The following is a 27,757-nucleotide window of genomic DNA, read 5'->3' as shown; positions in this document are numbered from 1 at the left end:
TATGCTGTAAGAGAAGTGTTGAGATTTACTCTTTTGTATGTAAATGTTGTTTTCTCAACATTATTCATTGAATAGACTGTCCTTTCCCTATTGTGTGTTCTTGACACCCTTGTCAAAGATTAGTTGACCATAAAGGGGTGGATTTACTTCTGAACTAGCCCACTGGTTTTCAACCTTAGCTGCACGTTGTACTCACCTGGGGAGCTTTTAACATTCTTGAAATGCTCAGGCCATACTCCAGAGCAATTAAATGAGACACTGATGCAGGCATGCATCGGTGATTCCAATGTGCAGCCCAAGTCAAGAAACCCCGGCCTAGCCCCTTACTTACTCAAGGAAACCATCTCTGATCCTTGTATAAGGGCAGCTGATTTACTAAGGCTTACATTTCCATAGAAATTTATCTTAGAAATTTATTTATAGAATAAATCATTCTCCTAGGCATGATCGCTAGGAGGTTTGGAAAGCATATAACGGACATTGTGAAAATGCAGGATATATGAGAAATTCACAAACTTCCACATGGTTCCCAGCAGGGAGCTAGTGGAGCTGCGAAAGTAAACCAGGAGGTGTCCATTTGAGAGGTCAAGGCAGGTGGGCACAAACAATTCTTTGAATACCTAATCGGCATAGGAAATGGAAGAATTTTGAAAATCAATCAGGCCATGGGCCTACAGGCAAGCAAGGAAGGTAAATAATAAGAACATCAGGGTGAGGTTTCACACTTAATCTATAAAACTACTTTTAATAGGCCCCTAGGTGATTATAAATTCATGGTGGCTTTCTCTTTATTGGGATTATATGGGTCTATTCCATATTTCCAAAGGAATCCCTTCCTATTATGTAGGTGTGTCTCCTTATTTATTTATTTGCATTTAAGATATTGAAACTTTTTTTTTTTTTTAAAAAAAAACCTCATTTCTATGAGCATTAAGTATATACCATGCAAGGAAGCAATTGTCTCTATGTTATGAAATATTAAATCAAAATGCTTCCTGTTCCCACATGTCCCAGAGATAAATACAGCAGTATTTTGAAGCCCCTCTTGGAGCTGTTTTGCCTGCAAATTTATTGTTTTGTCTCCATTTTCAGAAAGGCCTGTTTTCTATGAAGTATAGCACTCTAGGTAGTTTTTAAGGCGCAGACTCCTCTGGAGTTGCCTGTGTCGGCAACAACTCTTATGTAGATGGCACACGAGGGATGGCGTGTTGATCGGCTCCTTTAAGATGACAAATGGGCAGAGAGTGTTATTGTCTTTGATTGCATGCCTTACATCATCTGTATGTAGGAATAAGAGGGCCATACTTTATCTTTAGCCATTTTATAAATATTTAAGTCCTTATAGTTGCCTAAAGATATTAAAGCATATTTTACCGTAGTCGGAATATAAATATTATATATAGCACAAGATACCAAAGTAGTTTAATGAATTCATAATTTTCTGCTCACATTTATTGGAATGTGTTTTATGTTCCAAAAGTTCCATTTAAAGAATAAGATACCATTCTATTCCCTGACAACACACCAAGCATTGGCCAGTGTTGCGGGTGGGGTCTGAGTTCCAATGTGGGGAAGATTCCATTAGGAAGCAAGGAGGCAGGAAGTCTCATCCCTGGAATATATTTCCTCTATCTTTAGGTCTAAATGTGTATGTGTGTGTGTGTATGTGTGTGTGTGTGTGTGTGTGTGTGTGTGTGTGTATTTTTCTGAATAAACAATTCTGGTACTTATTTAAGTCCTACAGCGTTTCAAAAAGAAAACTTTTACTGCCCCTTTCTTCTATTTCAAGGAGATTAATTCAAAAAACATAAGTAAGAGCAATAAAGATGAAATCTGCAATTTTTCCATCCCTCCATCTCCAACTCGCTTTTGTAAACAGGGACACAGATTCTATTTGCCAGTATACAATGGTGATCCAGGGGCTTAATGTGGATAGTGACTTCCCAATGCATTTTGAATATTTCTCCTGAAATTAAAGAGTTCCAAGTTGCGTTTTCCTTTTCCTAAATGCAAAAAGATGACAGGTAGAATATTACTGCACCTCTTTTCAATTTTCCAGTGAAATATAAAGGCTTTCTTCTTTAATATTTCACAAAGTTCCTCTAGTTCCCAGTGGGAGTCTATGCTGGGTAATGTTTGCTAATTACCAACAACAAAAGTAGACATACAACGTTGGTAAATTACCTGACCCTTTCCTTTTTAATGAGACTACAAGGATTTCGCGAAGTGATGTTGTTTCACTGGTTAATGGTGTCAGCAATGTTGTAATTGTGGGTTGAGACACATTAGCTGAACAACCACATGTAGAAAGGGCCTTCTTTCGACAAGCCGTTTGGAGACTAGAACCATATTATCATTAAACCTCTGTCATTTGCATGCTGCTAATCACTTACTTTATTATCCTGCGTATCCATTGTCTTTCTTTAATTGCTCTTTAAATTAAAATTAAAAATAGTTCTAAAGCCCACAATGGCTGGGATAGCATCTTGATTATGAAGATAACTTCAAGAAAATGGAATAACTGGTTATATATTACCTGGATTATGAGAGTCCCATTGTTATGTACTGTGCCTGCAGGCCTCAGGGGCCTAATTGTGGTGGTTTCTCTTCCTTCAACCCATAGTGTTTGTTTAATAAATGGTTATTTATGGTCTTCTCAGCCATTAGAGCAACTTTGGAGACAGTACATCCTTCTCCTTGGTTTGGGAAGTAAAGTTTCGTCCTCTGGGCAAAGGTATAAAACTGAATAAAAAAATCTGGATCTACACTAGAGCTTGTGAGGGAGTCTGAAAGGAGATCCTCTGGATTCCCTTTGCTAGCTTATTTTGTTAGAAATCACTTTTAAAATTTGGGGTCATGAAAGAGACATAAATCTCGAAGCTGAGAGGGCCTTAGAGTCATTCTTATTTTACAGATGAAGACACCAAGGGCCACAGCCATTGCCACGACTGTGATTGCATGGCAGCGAATGAATGATTTGACTGTTAGTAAATGGAAGGGATGCAGGGCTCCTGGAGGGAGGATCATGCCTTAGGGGCTACTCCTGAGAGAGGATATGATGTCGTGCCTGGAGTTGTGATGTGCAAGCTACATGATTGTTGTGGTTTAATGTATTTGGTGTGTATCTCTTGTATGAAATGTTGATATGTTTGTTGATACAGACAATGTGATAGGATCCTGGAACACAGGGATCCTGTTCCACTTCCTTAAAATAACAGCCCCATGAATGACTTTACAGACATTCCTGAATATTGAGTAGCTAAACACAGAATTATCATTATTTCAATATTATGTATGATGCACAGTAATCTAAAGGGATTGGGGACATTGCTACTACCTAATTTTACAGATGGGAGAACTGAGTTTGGATAAGACGTTGAATCCTTCTACATTCTCGCAGAGAGGTAGGAGTTGACCTGGGACTAAAACCCATGTGTTTTGTTTTCTCTGTCAGCTTACAACCCTGTTGTTGATAAATAATAATAAATTAGTATTGATGAAGTACAGGCTCTGTGCCAGGTGCTGCTGTAAGCACTTTCCCTGTATTATTATTATTAACTCATTCAATCTTCATGACATCTTTCTCTTTCATTTTGCAGATGAGGAAACTGAGACACAAAATTTAAATAAATTGCCCCAAATCACAAATTAGAAACAGAAAGAGGCAGGACCCAAACTCATTCAATCTAGCCACAGTGTTCAAGTTCTAGATCACAAATGGCATGACTTATTTCAGGTAGTGGTCAAAAGTTATTGACCATGCTGTACAGAGAGATGCTCAGAGTCAAACCAGCACCAAACCCTCATCTAGCGAAGATTTATGTGTGTATGTATGTGGGAATGCCTGACCCCAAGATCCAAGATCCCAGTTACATATTCATCTGCCAGCATAAACATATATACAGGAAACACTTCAACACTTAAGAAAAAAAAACTTTCTTTCAAAGAACTATCAAATGTTTGGAACCTTGGCACTATCTTGGGCCAGGCGTCTTGTCTCTAGAACCATTCAGAGACAGCTGGCTGAAAGTCGTTGGTGATGTGATTCTGCTTTCCTGAATTTCATGGCAAGGCCTTGGATCACTTGGCAAACCCATCTTTTACAGTTACTTAATTTTCTGTGTGCTTAAGAGATGGATGTGATACTTTGCTTGTGATTTTGTAGTTCTGGTTTCTGCTGCGCTGGCCATCGTTTTATACTAAACCAAACAACTGGGGCCCATTTGGCATTTGGTGTTTAAATGTAAAAGGACATTTGAACTACATGACAAATGCTAAAAAACAAAGCCCATAGCACCAAGAACATAAACTGTTTATAATGAAAAGGTGGTTACATTTTCAGTCAATCTATCACTTTAATGAGCTCTTTGCATTTCTTTGATTAATGCTCACAAAAGGGGAGAAAAAAATTGATGTAATGGAAAGAAAATGGTATATAGTCTTGGCAGCATGGGGGGGATATCTGTGCGTTTTATTAGTATCCCCTTAATATCACTGTCTTGTAATGTATATATCTGCCTTTTCCATGGCATAGTAAGCCTCTAGTTTACTGGAAATGTGATCCATCATGAAAGAGGAGATCCCATGTTAGTAGCAAAACAGCCTTTGTCCTCTTGTGGTGGCAGCAAACAGGGAAGGTCCTAGAACAGGAATTAAGAATAAATAATAACAATAAAGAAAGACTAATATAAGCTATGCCATATTGAAATTGGGGAGTGCAATGAGTATATGAAGATAAAACATAGAGAATTAAAGATACTTAAAAACATTTAAATATTAATATGTAGTAATTCATACATATTTAGTAGTAATTCATACATATTTAGTAGTAATTCATACATTTTAAAATAACGAATAAAGGGGATGGGAAAAAAAACAGAGGAAAACATCTTTGTAAAATAACGAAATGTGGGAAGTTATTCAAGGCAGACTTCCTGGAAGAGGTAAAGAAGTGGCAGGAGGTGGGTTGGGAGGGAAGAGGGGGGAACAGCCTTTCTGAAATGGGTAAGGCTGGTGGGAGCAGGGATGGGAATCGGCAGGTGCCACATTCCATCTGTGTTGGAAACTGGCTCTGACTGCTCCTCCCTTCCCCTGTGTGCATTGTGGATTTCTTCGGCTCTTCACTGCCCATGTGCGCTTTACGTAAGTGACCTCTGCTCTGAGATTCAGTAGCTCTTACAAGATGGTGGGAGACTGAAATAACAGAGAATTTGGAAGCCTGAAAACTCTCTCTGGGCCCTGTTCTTTTAAAGCTCCTTTGCTCTGTAACCTTGGCTTGATCACTTCCATCCCAGAACTTCAGTCTCCTTAACTGCCAAATCAAGTGAATGTTCAAAGAGTTGTCAGACCCTTACAGATGAACCAGCTGTGTCCATCCATCATGTTCATCAGCTGCTCTCAACCCATAGGGATCACATGAGGTTTCAAGATTTCAGGGACTTTGAAATCAGTTTATAATTTTTAAAAATTTTTTTCATTGCATAAATAAAATGTGTTTATTTTAGAAAATTTAGCAGTTATAGAAACCAAAAAGAAAATGCACATTCCCTGTAATTTTACTGCTCAGGCATAAGAAAGTTGACATATTAGTCTTATTTCCATAGATATAAATACTTTTACCCTCAAAAAATGGATCGTACATGTTAGTATGTTACCTGTGGTTTTTCACAAAGATTTTATCATGACCATTTTTCTGTCATGAAATGTTTTCCTGCATTATTTTTAGTGGATGCACACTTAACCAATTTCCCTAAAATTGGACATTCATGTTGTTTTCAATGGAATGTTGTTACTTAATACCTATGACTGAAGATCCTGGCAGCCAAATTTTTAATATAAGGAAATTATGGGTATACACACATATATATATTTTTTGTATCATACTTTAAGTTCTAGGGTACATGTACACAACGTGCAGGTTTGTTACATACGTATACATGTGCCATGTTGGTGTGCTGCACCCATTAACTCGTCATTTACATTAGGTCTATCTCCTAATGCTATCCCTCCACTCTTCCCCCACCCCATGACAGGCCCCAGTGTGTGATGTTCCCCTTCCTGTGTCCAAGTGTTCTCATTGTTCAATTCCCACCTATGAGTGAGAACATGCGGTGTTTGGTTTTTTTGTCCTTGCAATAGTTTGCTGAGAATGATGGTTTCTAGCTTCATCCATGTCCCTACAAAGGACACGAACTCATCCTTTTTTGTGGCTGCATAGTATCCCATGGTTTATATGCACCACGTTTTCTTAATCCAGTCTATCATTGATGGACATTTGGGTTGGTGCCAAGTCTTTGCTATTGTGAATAGTGCCACAGACTGTAAACTAGTTCAACCATTGTGGAAGATGGTGTGGCAATTCCTCAAGGATCTAGAACTAGAAATACCATTTGACTCAGCCATCCCATTACTGGGTATATACCCAAAGGATTATGAATCATGCTGGTATAAAGACACATGCACACGTATGTTTATTGTACACATATTTTTAGAAGTACAATTGCTTAGGCCAAAGTGGAGGTAAAATTGTAAGTCATTTGATCCAATGACCAAGCAAGTATGTTTTGTTTTATTTTATTTTTTGAGACAGGGTCCCACTGTTTCACCCAGGCTGGAGTACAATGACACGATCTTGGCTCGCTACAACTTCTGCCTGCCTAGCTCAAGCAGTCCTCCCATCTCAGCCTTCCAAGTAGCTGGGACTACAGGCACACTCTACCATGCACAGCTAATTCTTTTTTTTTTTTTTTTTTTAGTAGAGATGAGATTTCACCATGTTGCTCAGGCTGGTCTTGAACTCCTGAGTTCAAGCAATCCACTCACGTTGGTCCCCAAAGTGCTGGGATTACAGGCGTGAACCACTGCACCTGGCCTGTCTTATTTTTAAATTGTAAGATGAATTAGGAGAAGGCAAAACTGAGAAGTTGAGATGTTGTGGAAAATGCATTGATACCATGCGCTTTTGGGTAAATGGAGACGTTAGACCAGGTGAATATTAGGTTTCTCTCCAAATCTGTAGTTTTAGGTGTGTTTGAGTTGTTACTAGCTTTGTTTTTTTCTTCCTTCCTCCCCTTAACCAACCCTTCTGAGAAACATCTTACACAGTAAGCTCTTTAAGCTAATTCTAAGGAAAGAGACTGTCTGCTTGGAGAGACAAGTCCTGTAAATGTATTTGTTTCATGTGTGTGAGACTTGTCTAAGAGCGGAATATATTTTACAAAGCTTAATGGCAAATAACTACAGAGAAGTTTTGTTTGGTTGGTTGGTTTAACTTTCTTTGGTTTGGGTTGGACCCAAAATGTAAACTCTAAAAAGGATAGGGCACTTTATTCAGTGGGTGGAGTCAACTTCCAAAGGTGCTAATCAAAGACAAAAAAAAAAGTACTCTTAAAAAAAATGTACTGCTAAAAAAGTCATTGTTACTTACTGTAAATGGAAAGAAATGAGCAGAGTATTAAGCCAGGTCTTGTCCCTGGTCACTGGAAACAAGCAGGAAACCTCAAATGAAGATGTGGTCATCAGTTTCAGTAGAAAATCAGGCCTGCATGCATCATTGCACCATGAAGAGAATGGAGATTTTTCTGTTATTGTACTAGCTGGGACATTTTGGCACAAGTGAAATCCAATGCAAAAAGGCTTAAGTAAAAACAGAGACATGTAACTGGGATGCCTCTGGTTTTAGGCACATTTGGGTGCAGGAAGTTGAACAATGATAGAGCTCTATCTCATTCTCTCCACCTCTTGGTTCATTTGCCCTGTTTTCATGCACCCCATGGTGGGCTAACTGCTCACCAGCAGCCCCACACCTGCAGGCTCCCGACTGCAACCACAGCACCTTTACCATCTTTTACATAAGGTCCTGGGGAGAACATGGACAGGCCCTAGATTGAGGGGGACAGACCCATCTATAAACCGATGATGTGACCCAGATTATGCAAGACCATCAGTGGCCCTGTGATGTCAGGATGCCTGGCTTCATGTTGCCTGGCTCCTGTTTCCAGGGTGGGGGCAGAGTTTCTTCCCTGCACCCCCAACAAACACTGTGGAGTTGGTTTCTTATGCATAGAAGGGGTTAAAAAGGAACAGAAAACAGCAGATATCAACTATCCTGGTTCTGCTGCTAACTGGTTCTGTGACCTTGGATATAATAACTTCTCCACTTTAAGCCTCAGTTTCTTCATTTGAAGAATGGAGGAATTGATTAGAGGATTTTGAAAGCTCTCGTATCTCTAGCATAGAATGATTGCTGAAGAGGCAAAAGACACCTTACGGTGTGGCTCAGGAGTCGCAGAATTGTCTGTTTATACAGTTTCCAAGCACTGTCATTAGGCTTTGTGCGGGGGAGTCACAAATTGGCAGGGGCATTTCCCCACTTCCCTCCTTGACATTGACCTCCCAGCACCTTGCTGAGGGCTACCTCTACCCTGTTGGGGTAGCCTTTGGGAAGTTTCTGGAGAAGCTGCTGCCGTGGTAAATAATCTTTTTTTAAATTTAGTAAACATGGTCAGCTGCCTGGCCTTCCTGACTCTGGATTCTAGCTTCATGGGAAGCCACTGAAAACTACCGTGAAAAAATATTACAAGGTTTAACTGAGGTTTTTCCTTTGGCTAGATTTTTCTTGCAGTGATTTCCAAAAACCTATTTCCCAAATCAACCCTGTGTGCATGGACTTTCTTCCCCTACAAGTTAGAAAGCAATTGTACTTCTATACATGGAATTTTCTTTACTTCAGCTGCTGAAACATTTGTTGGAATACGTACTGCAAAAATGACTGCTGTGGCTATTACCGTAGTTGCTCAGGGGAGCTATTCAGATGCCTCATTTATTGGAGCTTAATAGATTAAAAGTCCAAATTGAGTCTCATGATATAAGCCTAATCAAGTTCTAATCTGCATAATTTTCCCATAAGCAGCAATGGGAAATTTGGATAATTTATGTTTCAGCAGTTGCCAATCATGTGTTAAATAGCATTGTTGCATTTACTTATCAAAATATTTTTATTGATCTGCACTTCATCTGACATTTGCCTTTGAGATTTTTTTCCTGGCATTAACAGGAAATTTAATTCATCTCATAGATGATGTAATATGAGATGTTTCTCTTGATTTTAACATGTCTTTATAGATCATTTTTAAAGGTGATCTTTCCCTTTTACAACTTCATATTGAATACCTGTCTCAGCAAACCTAGATGACTCGGCCTAATTTATTTCCCTAGTTTAACGTAGCATATGGATTTCTAACCATCATTTATATGCACACAATAAAAGATAATTTGGCCCACCATTTGAACCAATTCCTTTATGTTAAGTCTATGGGGGTGGGGGAAGCACTTACCTTCGTTTCTCCATCTATTCTAGGGGAGATGATTGATAAGAATTTCCATCTCCCTCTCTCCCTGGAAAGGCTCGGGGATTTAACTAGGGAAGATTTAGAAAGTACTTTGTGTTTCCCCCATGGAAAAGTACTGTAATAAAGCATTTATTATATGTACTGAGTTGTGCATGCTGCCATACCACAGCAAGTTAAGCATAACTACAATGGGTCCCAGTTGTTATCTGCTATTGTTTAAAAGTGAAAACAATAAAAAGTAAGACTGGCTCAGGCCTCAGACTTGCCTGCCAGGGACCATACCTAGAAGGAGAAGGCCAGCACCCAAGTCAGGGATGCGGCACAGCCTGCAGGTGTCAGGAGTCTGAGATCAGACTGCCTGGCTGCGGCCCCGGAGCCACTTACCAATTGGGTATGCTTGAGCCAGTTACGCCACTGCTCTGAATCTTATTTTCCTCTTCTACAAAATGCAAATATTAACAGTCCCTAAACACACAGGGACTGTTATGAGGAATAAACAAGGTGGCCTGTGAAAAAACCCTTAGCCCAGCCTGGCACATAAGAAGCAATATGGCGTGGCAGCTTAGAGGAGACTCTGGGACTTGTTTACCTGGGTTCTGCTCTGAGATCTGCTAATTCCTAGATGTATGTCCTGGGGCAAGTAGGTTACCTTCTCTGTGCTTCAGTTTCCTCCTCTGAAAAATAGTAGTATATAAATAGAATGGTTCTCAGAACCAAAGTTATTGTGTGAGCAACATTTAATACATAGTAAGCACTCAATAAATGTTGGCTATTTTTTTCTTGGGGTTCTATTTCAGCCTTCCCTCTTTCTTCTTCATTCTCAATTATTAGCCAGTTTAGATCTAGAGCATTCTTGCCTTTGCTTTGAGTCTCATAAAAACAATGCCATTGAGCCTTTCTTATTTTCTAATGCACTTGGGTTTACATTGTCCTGGAACCCTTTTCCAGCCATTACTTGTGTATATCTTGTCTGAGCCATAGTCCTTCTTTCCTTATGATCACATAAGGAATATTGTGTGTGTATGTGTATATATATACACATATGATCACATATACATGTACATATACACAATATTGTGTGTGTGTGTGTATATATACATATACACATATGATCACATAAGGAATATTGTGTGTGTGTGTGTATATATACACACACACACACAATATTCCTAGAGTTCTTATACAGTATATGGAATATATATACACACACACACGCACACACACACACACACAATGCTCATTGCCTTCTCATTAATATTCTAGGATTTTCTCTGTGTGAAAATTCTTTTTTAAGAATCTACTAAATACTTCTTCAGTTCTTTGTCCATATGGAAGGGGAAGTGATCCACAAATACTTAATGTGTGTCTAATAAAATATTAATATTGGTAGCCAGCATTTTTGAGTACTTGCTTCATACCAGGTATTGTACTAAATGTTTTCAATACATTATTTTATTTTAGCCTTACAATTGTCCTGTGTAGGAGGTATTTCTGGTTTATTGATGGAGAAGCAGACTTGGAGAGAGTCTGCACAATGTTTATAGTGCCATGGCTCATAAGTGGAGGTACCAGAATTTGAATCCATGACACCTGACTTTACAGCCCATGCTGTTAACAATTTCATTCTATTCCTTTTCTATGTGCTGGGCATTTTGTAGATAATCTGGGAAGTTTGAAGAAATGAAAATCCAGTCTCTGACCTAAAGTTCTTATACAGTATATGGAATGAGAATACCTGTCATGAGATAAAGTTGGTCAAGGCATTTATGCCTCATGCTGAATGAATAAAATAGATAACGAAAGCCTGCCACACTGGCCACTGAAGATTGGAGTGGGGAGAAAACTTCAGTGTAAGGAGGTCAGGTGGTCTTTGGAAGTTATTTATTTTATTTTTATTGTTTCCATAAGTTATTGGGGTATTGGGGTACAGGTGGTGTTTGGTTGCATGAGTAAGTTTTTTAGTGGTGATTTGTGAGATTTTGGTGCACCACTTCACCCAAGCACATTTGTAGTCTTTTATCCCTCGTTCCCCTCCCACTCTTAACCCCTAAGACCCCAATGTCCATTGTATCATTCTTATGCCTTTGCATTTTCATAGCTTAGTTCTCACATACCAGTGAGTACATACAATGTCTGTTTTTCCATTCCCGAGTTACGTCACTTAGAATAATAGTCTCCAATCTCTTCCAGGTCACTGCAGGTGTTGTTAATTCATTCCTTTGTATGACTGTATATATATATATTCGATATATATGTCATGTCACAGTTTCTTTATCCACTCATTGATTAATGGGCATTTAGGTTGGTTCCACGATTTTGCAATTGTGAATTGTGCTGCTGTAAACATGCATGTGCAAGTATCTTTTTCAAATAATGACTTCTTTTCCTCTGGGTAGATACCAGTAGTGGGATTGCTGGATCAAATGGTAGATGTACTTTTAGTTCTTTGAGGAATCTCCACACTCCACACTTAGTTCTTTGAGTTTTCCATAGTGGCTGTAGTAGTTTACATTGCCGCCAGCAGTGTAGAAGTGTTCCCTGTTCACTGCATCCATGCCAACATCTACTGTTTCTTGAAATGTATGGCCATTCTTGCAGGAATAAGGTGGTATCACACTGTGGTTTTGATTTGCATTTTCCTGATCATTAGTGATGTTATATACAAATGGCCAACAAACATATGGAAGTCATTTTTAGCACAAAACTTGCCTCCCATGGCCATGATCAACAAAGTGCTATGGGGACATAGCTAAACAATCAGGAGCCCATCTGATGATAGCTTTGGCTGTGGATGATTTAAACTTCAGTCTTTTCCTGATTGAGGACTTCTCATTCCACGTCTCTGATGGTGATATTCTTAGTCATCTTTTCTGGCAAAATATATGGTTGTTTCTAAAATTAATTTCCCAAGTGTTAGTTTAACTAATGAAGGGAGCGTTTCCCAGTTTCACTGTTCTCTAGCTGTAGATCCCTGGAGTATATTCCACGTGCCAGTGCTTTCACATGCAGAACTAGGGTGTTGTTTAATGTAGAGAGACTTCAGGTGCTACCCACGATATAACCATGGCTGCAAGCAATAATGGGAAGGGGAGCAAGACGGTCAGAGACTGGGCCACAGTTTAGACCTGCCCCTTTATCAAATGCAGCTATGAGGAATGGAGTGGACACCATCCTATGGCATCAAAGGCTGGATTGCCTCATCCCTTCATGGACGGTGCCTGAATTTCTCTTCTCTCCAAAGCCATTTAAGGAATCTGGGGCACCTGCCATTTCTGACTATCATTTTCCCATATCAGAACCCCTAAGAGAGAAACAATGCTAATAAATTGTGTTCACCTTTAACATAACTTTACACCAGGGAAAAAGAGGAAACCAATTTTGCTGTTGTTGTTGACTTTTGGTTTTAAAAATTTGTGACTAGAAAAGTAGGGAAGCAAAAAGAGGCATGAAGTTTTCTTGCCAATAAAAGCACACTTTTTTGGGGAGTCACGCATGGGGGAGAGTCAGGCCTTCAACGGAGAGATGTCTTTGGACACCCACCATAGTTTGTCAGTTGCAGATGCTAATGGAACCAGGCCTGGTGACTGAAGGGGAAAATGGAATATGAAAGCAAAATGAAAGAAGCTTATGAAGCAAGCATGTCATTTCTAAATGAAGGTTTCATGCAAAGGAATTGAGTCTTTTCACAGCTGAAAATGGGATCTTTAAATAAGATGAAATAAAAGGATGCTGTGGCTTGTTGCGAGTTCTGTAATGAAATACAGTTTTCCTAATATCGTGTGACCTGCATTTCTCCCTGCTTTATGGGTACTCTTCCTTGACGTACAAATCCGTATTTTCTCAAGTCAGCATTTGATGATGGATGTCAAAATACAGGCCATGTATTATGCATATAGCATTACCGATTTAAGGTGTTTACTTGTCAAGTTGAAGAAATTCAAAAACGTCACATCCACTGAATCTGCACAGCTGTCACTTCCAGTTTGTCATGCTTTTGAGTGAAACTTCTGATGAAAACAGTTTAGTTTCCCCTTCACCATCCTAGAGGAAGAAAATAGCTAGCATTTTAAAATGCATGTTTTTGGTTATGTGGTTGGCTGAAAAACACATATTCCAAAGTTTGAAAAGATGGACACTACAATGTCAATCAAATGACTTACCCTTTTCATAGTATATTAATGTAAAGAGTCAATTTAAGTGCAGTCAGGGAATGGATATTAAGTAAAACTTTGTTTTTCTTTTTGAAAGTATGGCACTCAATGATAAGAAATGTATACACAGGAGAGCAGAAAGCAAGAAAACCCTTTTATTTTTCTCTGGCATTTTATGCATTATGCGCCTCCAAAACAATAGGCAATTATTGAGCTCCCTTATTTCATTCCTGACTCACACCTAGCCAAAATGCCAGACTCAACACAATCTTGTCACATTGCTGGAAAGTGAGTCAGGGATCTGGTCACATAATAATCTATTTGGAGTTTTGTCCTTGGAAATTTAGCGAGTGACTTTGTTCCTAAAATTAGTCCCAAATTCATTGATAAGCCCATGTAGCATTCTGCCGAGGGCAAAAATGAGAAACCGAAGTGAATGTGAATGCTTGCCTGTCATCTAAATGTAAGTGCACTGGGTCTTGCCACTTGCGTGGAGATGCCATATGCTTCATTAGAAAAATTAATTTTCACCAGATGAATGCAGGAGGCAAATAGATTGCTAATATTGATATGTGTCCATGCAAAACCTTAACGAGGCAGCCATTCTGCCTAGCCAGGATATTTCTCACTGTCACTAAACTGAAAGTTACAGTTGTTCCAACCTCATCCAGGTATGTACTTGGGACTTGGACCTGAGACCCAAAGAAGCCCAAACTGCAAAATTGGAGACCCAGCAGGCTGCTTTCCAATTTTCCCGTGTCCACATATACTTCCCAGTGTTGGGCACGCTGGGAAGTTCAAGGGATCAGCCGTAAGCAGGTGGCATATACATCAGTCAGGAGGATTTAGATGCAAGTAAACTCCTTCTCCATTTAGCTTAAACAGAAAAATATGTACATCGTATTATATTGTGTGTATGTATATGTATAAATACATTTGTGTGTGTGTGTGTGTGTGTGTGTATGAGTATAAAATCTCACACAGGGAGAAATCCTGAGGTGAGATGGCTCCAGGCTGCTTGCCCCAAGAACTCCAGGACAGCTTTTCCTGTCATTCACTTGAGCCAATATCACTAAGTTAGTTATGCCCTCAGCTGGTGCCTCAGTTCCTGGCACTACAGGCACATAAAACAGTGCTCAGTAAATTAAAAGAGAATCTCTTCCTCTGTGTTTCTTTTTAAGAGCAAAGAAACACTTCCTGAAAGCCCCAGGAAGATTTCCTCACACCTCCCATTGGCCAGAAGTCTGTGAAAACTGAGGCCTAAGTCACTCGCCAGCAAAAGGATAAGAAATTGATTGGTTTACGGTAACAGTCAGGCCAGGTTAGGTTATGTTGTGGTAACAACAAACAAACAAATCTCAGAGGATTAAAGCAACACAGCTTTATTTTTCACTCACTCAGAATGCTTTGTGGGTCTGGGCAACTGTCCAGTGCTGCTGTCTAGCTTTCATCTCCATAGTAACCTGTGTCCTCACAGTTGCCATGGCCTGAGAAGAGAGAGATGGCCGTCCAATACCTGAACCAGCAGTAATATGCCTTGCTCTGTTCACTTTTCATGGGCCAGAGCATTTCATGTGTCACATGGCCATATCTAACTTCAAGGGGGAACAGGGATAATTCTCCTGTGTCCCTGGAAAGAGATGGGAGCCAAAATCTATGAGCAGAATAAATAGTTGGTGTGGAGTCTGGACTTTTTAGGGAACTATGAAGTGAGTTACGATTATAATGATTTCCTACCTTGTCCTTCTAAAGAATGAAAAACTCATCAGAGTTTATCCTGGGAATACTAATTGTTGACCTGTGAATAATGCATAAGCTACATTTTTGGGGTTGTGTGTATATAGTGTACTCTCTTTCCAAATTTTCTACTTCTCTGATTTTTCTTCCTCCTCTGTTTCCCTCCCACTAGGGTTCACACCTCCAGGAATGGATAGATCCTCTCCAGATAACAGTCCAGTGCACGGGATGTTACGTCAACCATCCATCACAACTGGGGTCAACATCCCCATCATCACTGAACTAGGTAGGGGTCAATGTCAGCTTTGGGGGGGATTTTTGTTCTCTCTTTCAAACCATACAGGATATGAGGAGGTTGGTTTGTTTCTTAGCCCTTTCAACTTTGTAGCTGCTATGGGGTTTGTTTTGACGGAGCTGGGAGAAAGGTATGGGTAAAAATATGGCAGATTACTGGAAGGGAAAACTGATCTATCTTTCTTCTGAGATGAATAGACAGTTTCCTTCATGCTGGTCACTGTTTGCAAAGGAGCATGAGATGATGGATTTGCGACTGGGGCATACAATTGGGAATGGAGAGGAAAGGAGGAAAGGCTTAGTTCATGGATTCTTTCTGGTGATTTTTACTGTAAGAACCTCTTTTGAGCATTCTATCTGGACAGCTCCTACAATCTGAGCCCTCCACTGATATACAAAGCCTCGGATCTAAACCAAACCCATTTTGGAAACAAGGTAGAAGCTAATGTGTAATAACTCCACATTTAACGTATTATAGTTGAATATCTCAGCCAAAAGCCATTTTCAGCAAATGCCATTCTGGCCCCCAAAATGATGGGGTTTTGAGGGCCATGCTGGTTAGACAATAGAATCTAACTTCTAACCTGGCCATGGCACTCCCTATTACCATTAGTAAATGTGCAAAACTGTAGAGTGGCCTCTTCTCCCAAGACAAATACAAACTACCTATGGTCTGGGGTCCCTTTACTTGAGAATGTTTCCTCTGTTATTCCCTCACTCTCTTCTTTTTCTGTACTTTCCTCCACTCCCTTTCCCCAACCCTTAAATGCTGTATCCAATTAGCTAAACCGGGCAAGTTGCCTTTGGTATCAGTCAATCAGGAAAAAAACAGTGGGACGCACATTCTAATGATAACTGAACTGGGTAAGAAGCACTGTTTTCCTTCACATCAGTATCTCCTTTTGTTCTGTTGTTGGTGTTTCCAACTATCATCAGCTTGTTTTTATTTCGCCGGCTGTAACAGAAAGGCTGCCCCATGGCACTGCTTTGAATGTGTTTTATTTGTGGCTCTGGTTGGAATCGACTGTCTTGTTCTGGCCTTTCTTAATGATTTTTTCCCCACACAGCATCAGTAAACCTTTGATCACACCCATCTGACCTGGCAGTTGTTTCCAAAGCATCTTTGCTCTAATTCATTTTCTCTGGCCTGAGCCTTTTTTCCCCACTTTTTTTTTGTCACGCCGCTCTCCCGCCTTCTCCCTTCTACTCTTCTTCCAATACACTGTCAGTTTGAGTGACATGTCTTCACAGCTCTCAGAGGAAGTCAAAGGAGAATATCAAAATTTTAAGATAAGAAACCTAAGATGGCACCGTCCCTCCAGCTGTTTATTTTTCTTTATTCTGACTTTATTTGCCTTTTTCCCCCCCTGCTACTAGGGCATTTCTCAGAAGCTCTGCTTCTGAGGCCATAAAAACCCCTGGTCCCTAGGGGAACCTTTTTTACTAAAGGCAGATTTCAAGAAGGGTGCAGAGGATAAGGTTAGCAGCCACCCAGGTGCAGCCCTGCACTCTGGCCCCCACTCCCAGCCCAGAAACCTCTCTGGGAGATTCACAATGGACTCAGGTGGAAGATAAAGGCCTCCGGTCATGACCGCATTTATCAGGCTCTTCCCCACTTCCCCACGACTTGGTTAATAACTCTATGAAGGGCACCCATCAGCAGCAGGTCTCACAACTGGGGATTGATCTTCTAAATAGAGACAGCAAAAGTGCTGCTCAGCAGAGGAGTGGATAGAGAGGTGGGAGCACCTGCCTTCACATGACTCACAAATGAAATGAACACTCCATTTTCTTGGCCCAAAAATATATTTCAAAATAAGGGAGCAGGCTTTCAACACAGTAATCTTGCTTGCAAGGTGTCTAGAAACTAAGGAATAAATTGTCCACCACTCAACACTGCATTATTGTAGGTATAGCTATTTATCAGGACAAATTCACTTAGGTTAGGGAGTATCACACTATTTTCTGTTTCCAACCATAGGATGGGTGTTTTTTTCATGTTTAGTGTAGTTGTTTAAAAGCCCTAGGTTTCTGGATTGCTCTCCTCAGAACTGGAGGGCCATAAGAGACCCAGGGCTCATTGTGGTCCACACCCCTGGTTAGAAAATTAATCCAAACATCTCCATCTCACAAACCTACAGCAGCATTTCAGAATCCTCACTGCCAGGAATTTCATTTTCTATTTGAAATTCACGTGCTGCTAACTAACTAGGATATCTTAATTTGTCATTAGTAGAAGAGAAAAGGAAAAGCTTGGTGCCCCAAACCTAAGGCAACAATTCTGGTATTTGATTAGCATCACTGACTCTCCAGAAGCCTTTGTCCTACACCAGATTTCTTCCTTGTGTTCAGAGAATCTTTGAGGTGCTCACACCACCCTTATCTTCTGCCTTGAAACCTATTCCTCTAGCCGCTATAGCACCCTCCTCAGACCACTTCACCTCCCACATCCCCCATGAATACTTCTTGTTTATCTACATGTTCTGAGATGTGTTCTGCCTTATGCCAGGCCAGTATAATGAATTTTAAGAGACACAGAGGGCACCAAGGCCACACAGGCTTTCAAAGCTGTGTAGCACGTTCCACTCTTCATCTACTTGGAGACTCTCAATTGATGTTAGCATGGCAAAGGCTCCTCAGAGTCTCACAAGAAAGGACTGTTTTAAAGCTGTTTCACCTGACTATTCCAATTGTGTTTGACCACATATACTTTGGGGTGATTATGTGAGTACCTCTTAGCACCCACATAATTACTGTTCTGTGAAACAGGCCTTGGGTAGCATTGCTTGCTCTCCTTCTGAGACTGGGTATTTCAGAACAATATACAGGGTATTCACTGGACCCTGGCTAGTCTCTTGGAGTGCTTTTCCCATGACCCCAAATGCCTAGCTCACTGACAGTCTGGAGTCCCCTCCCACTACTTGGAGTCACTTCACCTCCATATCTGGTACCAACCCTTTCCTGTCTTCCTGATAAGAGGTAACAGATGCTGTGCTTTTTGGAGCATTGCCACACATACTATTGGTGGCTATTACAAGTAACTAAAACCACATTCTTCCATATGTGGTCTCTGGTTTACATTTTCTGATTCACAAATCAGAAAGACTAAACAGTGACTTTCAACATCCCTTTGGACAAGTGAAGGGAGGTGAAGAAAAGCTACCTCTTGAAAGACCCCTGAGCAAGACCTTCAGTGTTTCCAAGAGAGGCAGAGGGAAGCTGAGCATTTTCATGCTGTAATGGGTGGACAGGTATTTAATGTGAGAAGGGAGATCATGATAACAGCTGGCATTTATCAAGTCATGGCATGATCCAGATCCTGGACCAGGCTTACTGGGCGCAATCCCATTTGTATGAGCCTCCTGATAGCCTCATGAGAGAGCTGCTATAACTCCCCCATTTTACAGAGACAGAAACTAAGGTGTAGAATGATGAAATACTTTGCCCAAGGAAGTTGGCAGCACGGGCTGGACTGAAGCCCAGTTGTCAGAGCCTGAATTTTGGACTTTCACCACTAGCCTGCAATTCAATTGCTGCTGAAACAATGGGGACCCAAATGTGACCAAGTTTGGAAGAACAGGGCCAAGATTTTCCCCCATTAGAATCTTTCTCTAGGGAAACAAGATGATGTCATTTAAAAATACTAATTCCATGCCTAGCCTTTCATGCTAGTATCATTTATTCTGCTTCGTACAATAAACAAAACTTTTGTTTTTTTTTTTAAAAAGAAGAGTTACCAAGAAAGTTGCTTAAAAAATTAAAACAATAACTCTAGAAAACAGAATTAGCTGTTGATACATTTAGAAAGGAATCAGGGAAAGGAAACCTCATCTGTTCTCTTCCTAAAAGCACAATAATTATTCCAGAAATTGTGAGTGCCCCCTTCTTCCATCCCCCCACCGACTTTTCCCCTATTACTTGCTCTGCAAAACTGATAATTTCCGAAGCCAAGATGGGAATGGAAATTAATTTGTCATTTAATTTTTAATAAGTTAAAGACATCTGAGTGACACAACTAATCAGTCTGCACGTGCGTGCGGGAGGAGTCCTTGAGGAATCCTCAGATGGAAATGAAATACAGCATCCAATGCTGCATCTGCTTGAACGCAAGCACATGAAAGATTGAGCTGTTTAGGAGGGGAAAGGGAGAACATGGGATGTCCCCACGCAATTCAAAATGCAGAGCAAGTCCTTGTCAGCAAGCAGCAAGAGACAGCCAGGCATCCGTCCCACCTGGGGTTTCATGTGTATTAAACAGGGCCTGTTGGGTGTGGACCTAGATTTAGGGCCTGGGACCCCGGGGAACTACCCAGGCCAATCCCAGTGGGTAGGCTGTGGGTTATGCCTGTGGGTGCATTCCTTGCTATCTGCCTTTGCTGTGCTCCCCTTCCAGCGCTCCTTACTCCCAATAAGCTGCTTTCTTTTCTTTGTGGCTAAAATGACTATCCCAGCATGGCTGCTCATCATTGAAATATGTCCATCTCTCAAAGGACCTCATTACCAAAAAGCACTGGAAGGTGTTTTTAGGTCATGATCCTAAAACTATGCCAAAGGACTGGCCAGCACAGTCTATTGGTGCTCCAGCGGCCTGCCGTGGAGCAAGCCTGCTTGAACTCATTGCTCTCCAGGTCTCAGACACTTAAACAGTGACACAGGAACAGTCCATTGAGTCCCACTCCCCCCCTCACCCAAAGATCCATCTACAGCTTCTTCCATGCTTTTGTTTCCTTCTCAATGACTTCAGTGTTTCTAAACCAGTAGCCTGGTCTCCCTCTGGCTTCACTACCTGTGTGTGGTCTTCAGGACTAATTCTTATTTTATGCTTTTTCTAGTGAATGATACTAATGTTCAGTTTTTGGACCAAGACGATGATGATGACCCCGATACAGAACTGTACCTCACGCAGCCCTTTGCCTGCGGGACAGCGTTTGCCGTCAGTGTCCTGGACTCGCTCATGAGCGCAGTGAGTTATTCTGTTCCCTCCTCCTCACTCAAGGGTGGAGGATGTGCCAGTGGAGCACCTCCAACCTTTGAGGCCCTGGGCTGCACTGGGGCCACAGTGGAGAGCAAGACTCCTGGAAGCTCACACTCTAGAAGGGGAGACCCACATTATAAAACCATCACACAAGTAAACGTTTGATTATAAATTCCTCAAGTGCAAGGAAGGCAAGGCGGGCTAGGAGGAAATATAGGTGAGGACTTGACCTGGTCTTGGGGATCCCAGAAAGATTCCCCAAGGAAGTTGTACATTTTATGCTAAAATTTGAGCCATAAAGAGGGGAGATCTTGGGGGAAGAGTATTCCCTGAAGAAGAAAGAGAGCAAATGCAAAACCTGGTGATGGTGGAGGGAGGAACCTGAGGCTCTCAAAGAAGGCAAAGAAACCCTGTGAGGCTGGGCCATGGTGAGACAAGGGTGCAGGAGGATGGCCAAGGTTAGACCTGCAGGACCTTGAAACCCATTTTCATGGTTTTGGACTTTTTCTTAATAATGAGGCATTGAAGGATTTTAGTTGGAGAGTCACATAATCAGGTTCATGTTTTAAGGGGATTGCCTTGACTGTTGTGGGAGGAGATTGAACATGAGCAGAAGGTGGAGAGAACAGTGGGTCAAAGGTGACTACCAGGCCTGTCACTGAGACCGAAGTCCTTGGGAGAGAACCAGGCATGGAGGCAAGGCCTGGCAGGGTATCTGCTGCAGGAAGGAGTTAGTGGCAGAGAGAGGAGGGTGGGCTGGCTGAGGGATCAAACACAGCTTTGGTTTCTTTTATAACTTGACGTACATCTAGCAATCAGGCTTTTTTTTTTCACGTTTGCAACCAAAACACAAATAACAATTAAAAAATAGGTCCCAACTTAATGGAGCCATCTTTCACTGCAAAAGGCAGAAGTAGACATTTAGAATGAGTCATAGCCTGGGTATTATGAAGTCTTCCCACTGAGCATCTTTATTTATTATATAGAAAAGCTTTTTTATTTTGGAGTTCTCAAATTCTCCATTTGTGAAAATGCAGACATAGGCTGAAGAACAACTGACCTTTGGAGAATCCATGAAAAAGAGCTTTTCTGAACACATTAAAACCATAAACAGAACTCAGAGTTTTTACACACATATATTTCTTAAAGCGCTGAAGGTTATTCTCCTGAATATGCTAAACAACTGATATGCTAATTATGCACCAGTCTCATCTATTCATTAAATAATGCTAGTCCCAGAAGGACCTCTATTTGAGGAAAGAAAACATACAGCTTTTTAAGACTAATTTGGGTTATTCTGTATGCCTGAACGTTGTCCAGCTGCAAGCATATCTTAGTTAAAAATCAGAACTTTGGATTTAAAAGTGATTGTGAAATGACATTCATCTGAATTAAGGTTGACTGGGCTTCATGCCATGCCATGGCTTTCCAAGCCAACAGGGAGATAAAATGGTCCTTGGAAAAGGGCCCCCTTGGTTTCCTGGGGTTGATGATCTTTCTTATGGCCTGCTGATACCAAGGCTAACCTTTCTACCAGCCAGTGATGTTGGGCTCAGTTTGGGCAAACTCCTTGAGCAAGCCAGAAGGAATGATAGAAGCTGTAAGATGTATTCCTAGGAACACCGTATTCTCAGTCATAGGCCTCATATTCTTCAAATCCAGTTTCAAATAGATTTTGGTAATTCAGCTCATTAGAAATTTTTATTTTAGTTCTGCTCTTAATTACAGAGATCTCAGAAGACTGTTCTAAGAGGTGGTTAAAATATTCACAGTAGAATATTTTTTTTCAGAACTACAAAATACTCTGATAACTTTTTTTAATTCCAAATTTATAAAATTGTTTATGTTTCTACATATCAGATATTCAGTATGTTTCTAGCAGGACTGGCTACATAATTTGCAAGGTCACTTTTCATGGGTTATTAAGAATTTCAAAATGGTGACAGCAGAATATTAAAACAAAAGAGACTTGGGGCTGGGCGCAGTGGCTGACACTTCTAATCCCAGCACTTGAGAAGGCTGAGATGGGCAGACCACATGAGCCTAGGAGTTTGAGACCAGTCTGAGCAACATGGCGAAACCCTGTCTCTACTAAAAATATTTTAAAAATTAGCTGGGTGTGGTGGTGCGCACCTGTAATCCCAGCTACTTGGGAGGCTGAGGCATGAGAATCACTTGAACCTGAGAGGTGGAGGTTGCTGTGAGATGATATAGAGCCACTGCACTCCAGCCTGGGTGGCAGAGTGAGACCCTGTCTCAAAAAATCAAACAAAACAAAACAACAAAGATGCATCTGAGAACAGACCCTGTGCAACCACATAGGCTTAACACCCATGAAACCAGCCCTGGTTCCAAGGAATAAAATCAATTTGAGCACCAGAGAACTTCTTCTCAACACAGACAAAGGGGCATATGGTAGCCACGGGGTGGAGGTGGAGGCCCATCTGGATTTGAGTTGCACAAGCATCTATATCATTAGTAGGTAGTCAGTTCTTGGAAATTCAAATGAGAATTCAAAGTGAATTGATTTGAAAATTTTAAACAAGCCATCTCCCATCTCCTTTGAAATGCAAGCAAAAATGTTTGGGATAGTGTGGTAAGGCATGTTTGCATGCAGTAGTATGAGAGCAGCATGTCTTCTGCATTCTAGCCTGGGATAAAAGGGTGTCAGGAATCTGGTAACTGTCATTGTATTTATCATCAAGAGCATCATCTACTAAGTGTCCAGAACTGTGCGAGGCACTTTAGCTACACTGTCGGATCTTTTGGACAATAATGTGAATACCCTTGGTTTAAGTGTTGAAGCAAGACATATTTAAGTAACTCATTGATGGTAACTTTTCAGATCATTAATCAAAATGCTTATCAAATTATTCCAGGTCTTATTTTCATTGTCTAGGATGAACAAACTTCGTAATGAGGTCTTGAGTAGGGTCTGAGTCCACAAATCCAGTTGGATCTAGATGTTTTGATAAAATGTTACCTGTGATTTCTTTGCATTCTACTCCAACCCTAATATATGAAAAAGCAGATTAGTCAAGTGCCAAGGCAGTAACTAGAAGGAACAAAAAGGGCTGTCAGGAATTGAGAAAGTGAGACTCCTCCAAATAGCAGGAGACAGAGGCAAACTTCTATTGCAGGCATTCACTCATAAGCAACTTCACAACATCCACACACAAATCTCTTCAGGTGTCGACAGTCTCCTTTTTCTAGCGCTTCTCCCAAATTGTCATTTAATCATGTGTCTAAACATTCTCTGAATGTTGTCCTTCATAACCCAACTCCTGCTGCTTACTGCTTCATTTGTTAAAAGAATAATATTTTGATTCATCACAGGCATTCCTGGAACAGATCAGGATGTTACAGACATGGCCCTGTGGCTTTATCTCACAAATCAACTGCAGAAACACAGGATGAGAGGGAATAATTAGGCTTTTGGATATGTGTCTCTAAGAAGATCACAACTTAGAAATGTATTTTTCAGAATGATACCATCTTGATGCACACAGTCACACTAGATGAAAGGAACCCTCTCTGTTTTTAGGGACCAAATTCACTGATGAGTATTCAGATTTCTTTTTCACCCAACTATCACTTTCTCCCAACCCCAGCCCCAATTTAAGCTCCACTAGGACCCTGGAAAGTGAATACTGGACGTGGACTCAAGAGCCAGATGGCTTAGGTCTGGATTCCAGAACTGCTGTTTACTGGCTGCGTAACCTTAACCTCTCTGTGCCTCAGTTTTCTCATCTTTAAAATGAAGATAATAATAGTATCCATGTCACAGGGTTGCAGAGATGAGTAAATGGGTAAAGGTTGTAAAGCAATTAGAGCAGTGCTTAGCACATAACAAGCTCTGTATGTATTTATTGTTGCTAGTGTTTATAATCAATACATTTATTGGGCACTTACTGGACAGCAGGCATGATTCCCCATGCTGGGGATTCAGTTGTGGAAAAGAAAGATGAAGACCTTGCCCTCATGTTATTTAAGCTTTCATTCTAGTGGGTTAAGAGTAAATAGATAAGTGAATAAATGAAAAGTGTCACATAAGGATAATTGATTTGAAAAACATGAAATAGCTTGAATGGATGTGGAGACCTGTTTTACCCTCAGTGGTCAGTGTAAAATTATCCTAAGAGGTAACGTTGAAGCTGACACTGAAAAAGCCAGAAGGAGAGAACACTGCAAAGGCCAAAGCTGCAAAGTGGTGACAAGCTGGGTTTGGTTTGTTGGAGGAAGCAGTTGGAGGCCATTGTGGTTGGAATGTGGTAGACAGGAGAGCAATCAAGAAAGCAAGGCCACTGGCCACATTGAATATTCCAAGTACAATAGATCACATCCGGCCCAGTTCTAAGTCTGGGATGAGACACTTCAGACTTGGTGAGAGGATCCACCTTCTTCTGAAAGCCACCAGCATCCTTCTAATGCCACTGTTTCTGGATATGCTGGCTAGGACAGCGAGCCCATCACTGAGTTGATTCCTGAAGTGCAACCCCTGATTATTTTTTTGTGCGACACTCCATCCTCATACACTCATTTTAGAAAAAGAAATAGCACAATATATTGGCATCATACTTGGCTTGATATCTTGTTTCTAATAAAAGATCTGTAATAGAAGTCTCGAAATGTCACGTTGCAATCTACATCCACCCTACAGACAAATTCTGCATTTCTCAAGGTTTTATTTTTAAATTGAATTTGTTGCCAATATTTTTAAATGATAAGATTTTATATAAAATCTGGGTTCCTGCCTTCTTTAAATTAGAGTCAGAAAGCGGAGTCCCAGATTCCCATAAAGCAGCTATTGGCTTGAGCTGAGCAGCTGCTCCCTTTAGCCATAGTCCACACTACTCTCTATTGCATCCCACCAGGTCTGCTTCATTCATGTCCCTACCCTGCTTGGTTCATTCCACTTTCCTGGCCTTACCAGCCTCCTGCCTTTTGCCTCTAATCTTACGTGTCTGCATTACCATGTCTGTGGTCAGACAGCATCCTTGGTCTTCTGGCCATTTGCTTGTCCTCTGAGTTAGGAGGTTGTGCACATGATGTCTATTTCCCTTGAGCCTTGGACCTTTCCTAAACAGATACCAACCACACTGAACCATCATTATTGAAGAAGCAGTGAGGAGCTACCTCCTTCTGAGGAGAAAAAGAGGAAACCTACTACAAGAGCTAATGAGTTTCAATGCATACAAGTTCGGAGTGTTGTCGTTTTTTTTAGAAAATAAGATTTCATGAAGCTTTAGGTTGCAGCACCTACCTAATCTAGAAAATAAAGAAAGAGCATATCATAACAGTGTTAAGAGAAAGAGCAGAGAAAAGCAGAGGCCCCCATTACTAGTGTACAATACATTGAGAAGTGTGAATGCCAGCCTATAGAGAGACCCCCGCTGCAGGATCCCCCCAGGAGCTAGAGAGAAATTTCAATGTGAGCCAGTTATGCCAGGTATATCTTTGCTCTGCCCACTGCACCACAATGCCCAGGGCAGGAGTTTGCATGTCCAGTGCATTCATATTTTCAGAACAAAGGCAGTGACTTGGAGGAGGGAAACTGGGTCATGAATTAGGACTTGTAGCTTCTGGTCCTGGCTCACTGGCAGCCCTTGCACATCTTTTCTACTGTCTGGGGCCCCGCTGGGCCCAGTAGTTAAATGGGAATGATGTTACCCCTTATGACTTTCTGCTAATTGGAGAATGGCAAAGGTGTATGGAAATCTTTCACAGAGCAGATACGTATTTCTTAAGATCACATGTAATTACAAAGAAGCAGTTTTGTTGGTATATATGCATGTACATATATGTATATTTATGTGTTTGTGTGCACTTATCCTCTCTCTTTCTCTCTTTCATGAACACACATCTTAGATAATATTTGGGAGCTTAGTGGGTAGATGAGTCAGAGGTACCCAGAAGATATGGTTCCACGTTCTCATCTTTAATATCAGAAAGCTGGCCTCTGTTTGCCAGAAATGAACTTATGTCAGTAAGACTGGAGGGTGTGATCATCTGGAATGTGGATTCACATGATTTACTGTCTTTCCTGTACTTTCATTAAGGGCCAAACCCTTGAACCTGGTGTTATGGAGAGGCCTGAGTTCTCTATCAGTCCAAGCTAACCTAGTGCCATGTGATTTTAGTTATATAAACAATTTATTGCTCCATGACCCTATTTCTTACACTCCACTCAAGAGCCTCCATTTCGACTGCTCACACGGAGACAGAGGGCCCGTGGCCATCCCAAGGCAGAAGAGCTAGCAGTGGTGTCAATCAGGCGCATGGAGGTATGTCCTGCTAGAGTCAGGACAGACCACTGCTGTCACATCAGGCCAGGCAGCCCTGGGATAGGGAAAAAAATCCAATCATTTTCATCCCTCACAAAAGAAAAATACTAAAAATAAAAATCTACACCATGAAAACTAGCAAATATAAAAAATGGCAGCTATGACATGGAAAATGACAATTTTAGAGCAATTATAAACGAGAGGCAGAGAGCCATTAAAGTTAAGGCAATGTTATTAAAAGATGTGTTAATTTTCAGTTAAATTTTCTATAAAAGACCAATTAGTTTAAAAGGCTTGACAGCATTAACTGTGAAACATAAGCTCCGGTAATTATACTTTAAAAAAATAAAAAGAGGAGGATGCTCGGGCGGGTTACACTAGCAGGCGCAGCGGGGCGTGGGCCAAGCGGGCTAGATGGCGCTGTGGGCTCAGGTTTCCCTGTGACAGTGCCTCCGTCCCTCCCCTGGCATTTCATGGTTTCCTCAGTGTCCTTTTACAGGACCTGAGAATCATTGAACTTTAGAGGCCAAGCGGGCCACCCTTGTGTTCTGAGCCAACTCTCAGAGATTAGAATCAGAACGCAGAGACACCGGGAGAGGGAATTGTCTAAATTGGTTGCATTGCTAGTTGATGGTTCTTTTGATAAACTCCCATTTTTTAAGTATGCTTTGTCTATCAGAAGTTTCACACATACTCTCATTTAACTCTATAAATTTTTGTTTTGTTTTGTTTTTTCATCCCTGTTTTATGGATGAGGAATTCGAGGCAGAGAAAAGTTAGGCAACATTTTCATTGTTGTGGCTATTGGATAGCAAAGTAGGTATTAAAAGCCACACTAATTGGATTTGGAGGTCTGTACTCATAACCAGGGGGCCATGTTGCCTTAATCAGAAGAAGGGCTTCACTAGTCAGGTTTGGAAACTTGTCCTTGGCAGTGGGAAGAGGGACTCCTGTATTCCTTAGACT

The 27,757-nt window shown here is 41.0% G+C and overlaps 1 protein-coding gene and 1 long non-coding RNA gene across 17 annotated transcripts in view; one reads left to right on the top strand and one right to left on the bottom strand.

Moving 5' to 3' along the window:
• KCNMA1 (potassium channel, calcium activated large conductance subfamily M alpha, member 1) overlaps nucleotides 1-27,757 on the top strand; it is a 762,545-nt gene that overhangs the window by 710,851 nt on the left and 23,937 nt on the right. For 12 of the 16 annotated variants that reach the window (XM_011928774.1, XM_011928767.1, XM_011928759.1 and 9 more), the window contains 2 exons: nucleotides 15,411-15,524; nucleotides 20,365-20,495. In XM_011928774.1, coding sequence (XP_011784164.1) covers nucleotides 15,411-15,524; nucleotides 20,365-20,495 — 245 coding nt within the window. Of the gene's footprint in view, nucleotides 1-15,410; nucleotides 15,525-16,315; nucleotides 16,397-20,364; nucleotides 20,496-27,757 lie in introns of all 16 variants that reach the window. The other 4 variants (XM_011928729.1, XM_011928725.1, XM_011928711.1 and 1 more) reach the window with 1 other exon arrangement.
• Nucleotides 1-27,757, bottom strand: part of LOC105502267 — an 88,494-nt gene that overhangs the window by 47,733 nt on the left and 13,004 nt on the right. The window lies entirely within an intron of this gene.

The sequence above is a fragment of the Colobus angolensis genome, unplaced genomic scaffold (genome assembly GCF_000951035.1).
Source record: "Colobus angolensis palliatus isolate OR3802 unplaced genomic scaffold, Cang.pa_1.0 Scaffold12, whole genome shotgun sequence".
In the NCBI taxonomy this organism is placed as follows: Eukaryota; Metazoa; Chordata; class Mammalia; order Primates; family Cercopithecidae; genus Colobus; species Colobus angolensis.
This window is presented reverse-complemented; position numbering and strand designations above follow the sequence as displayed.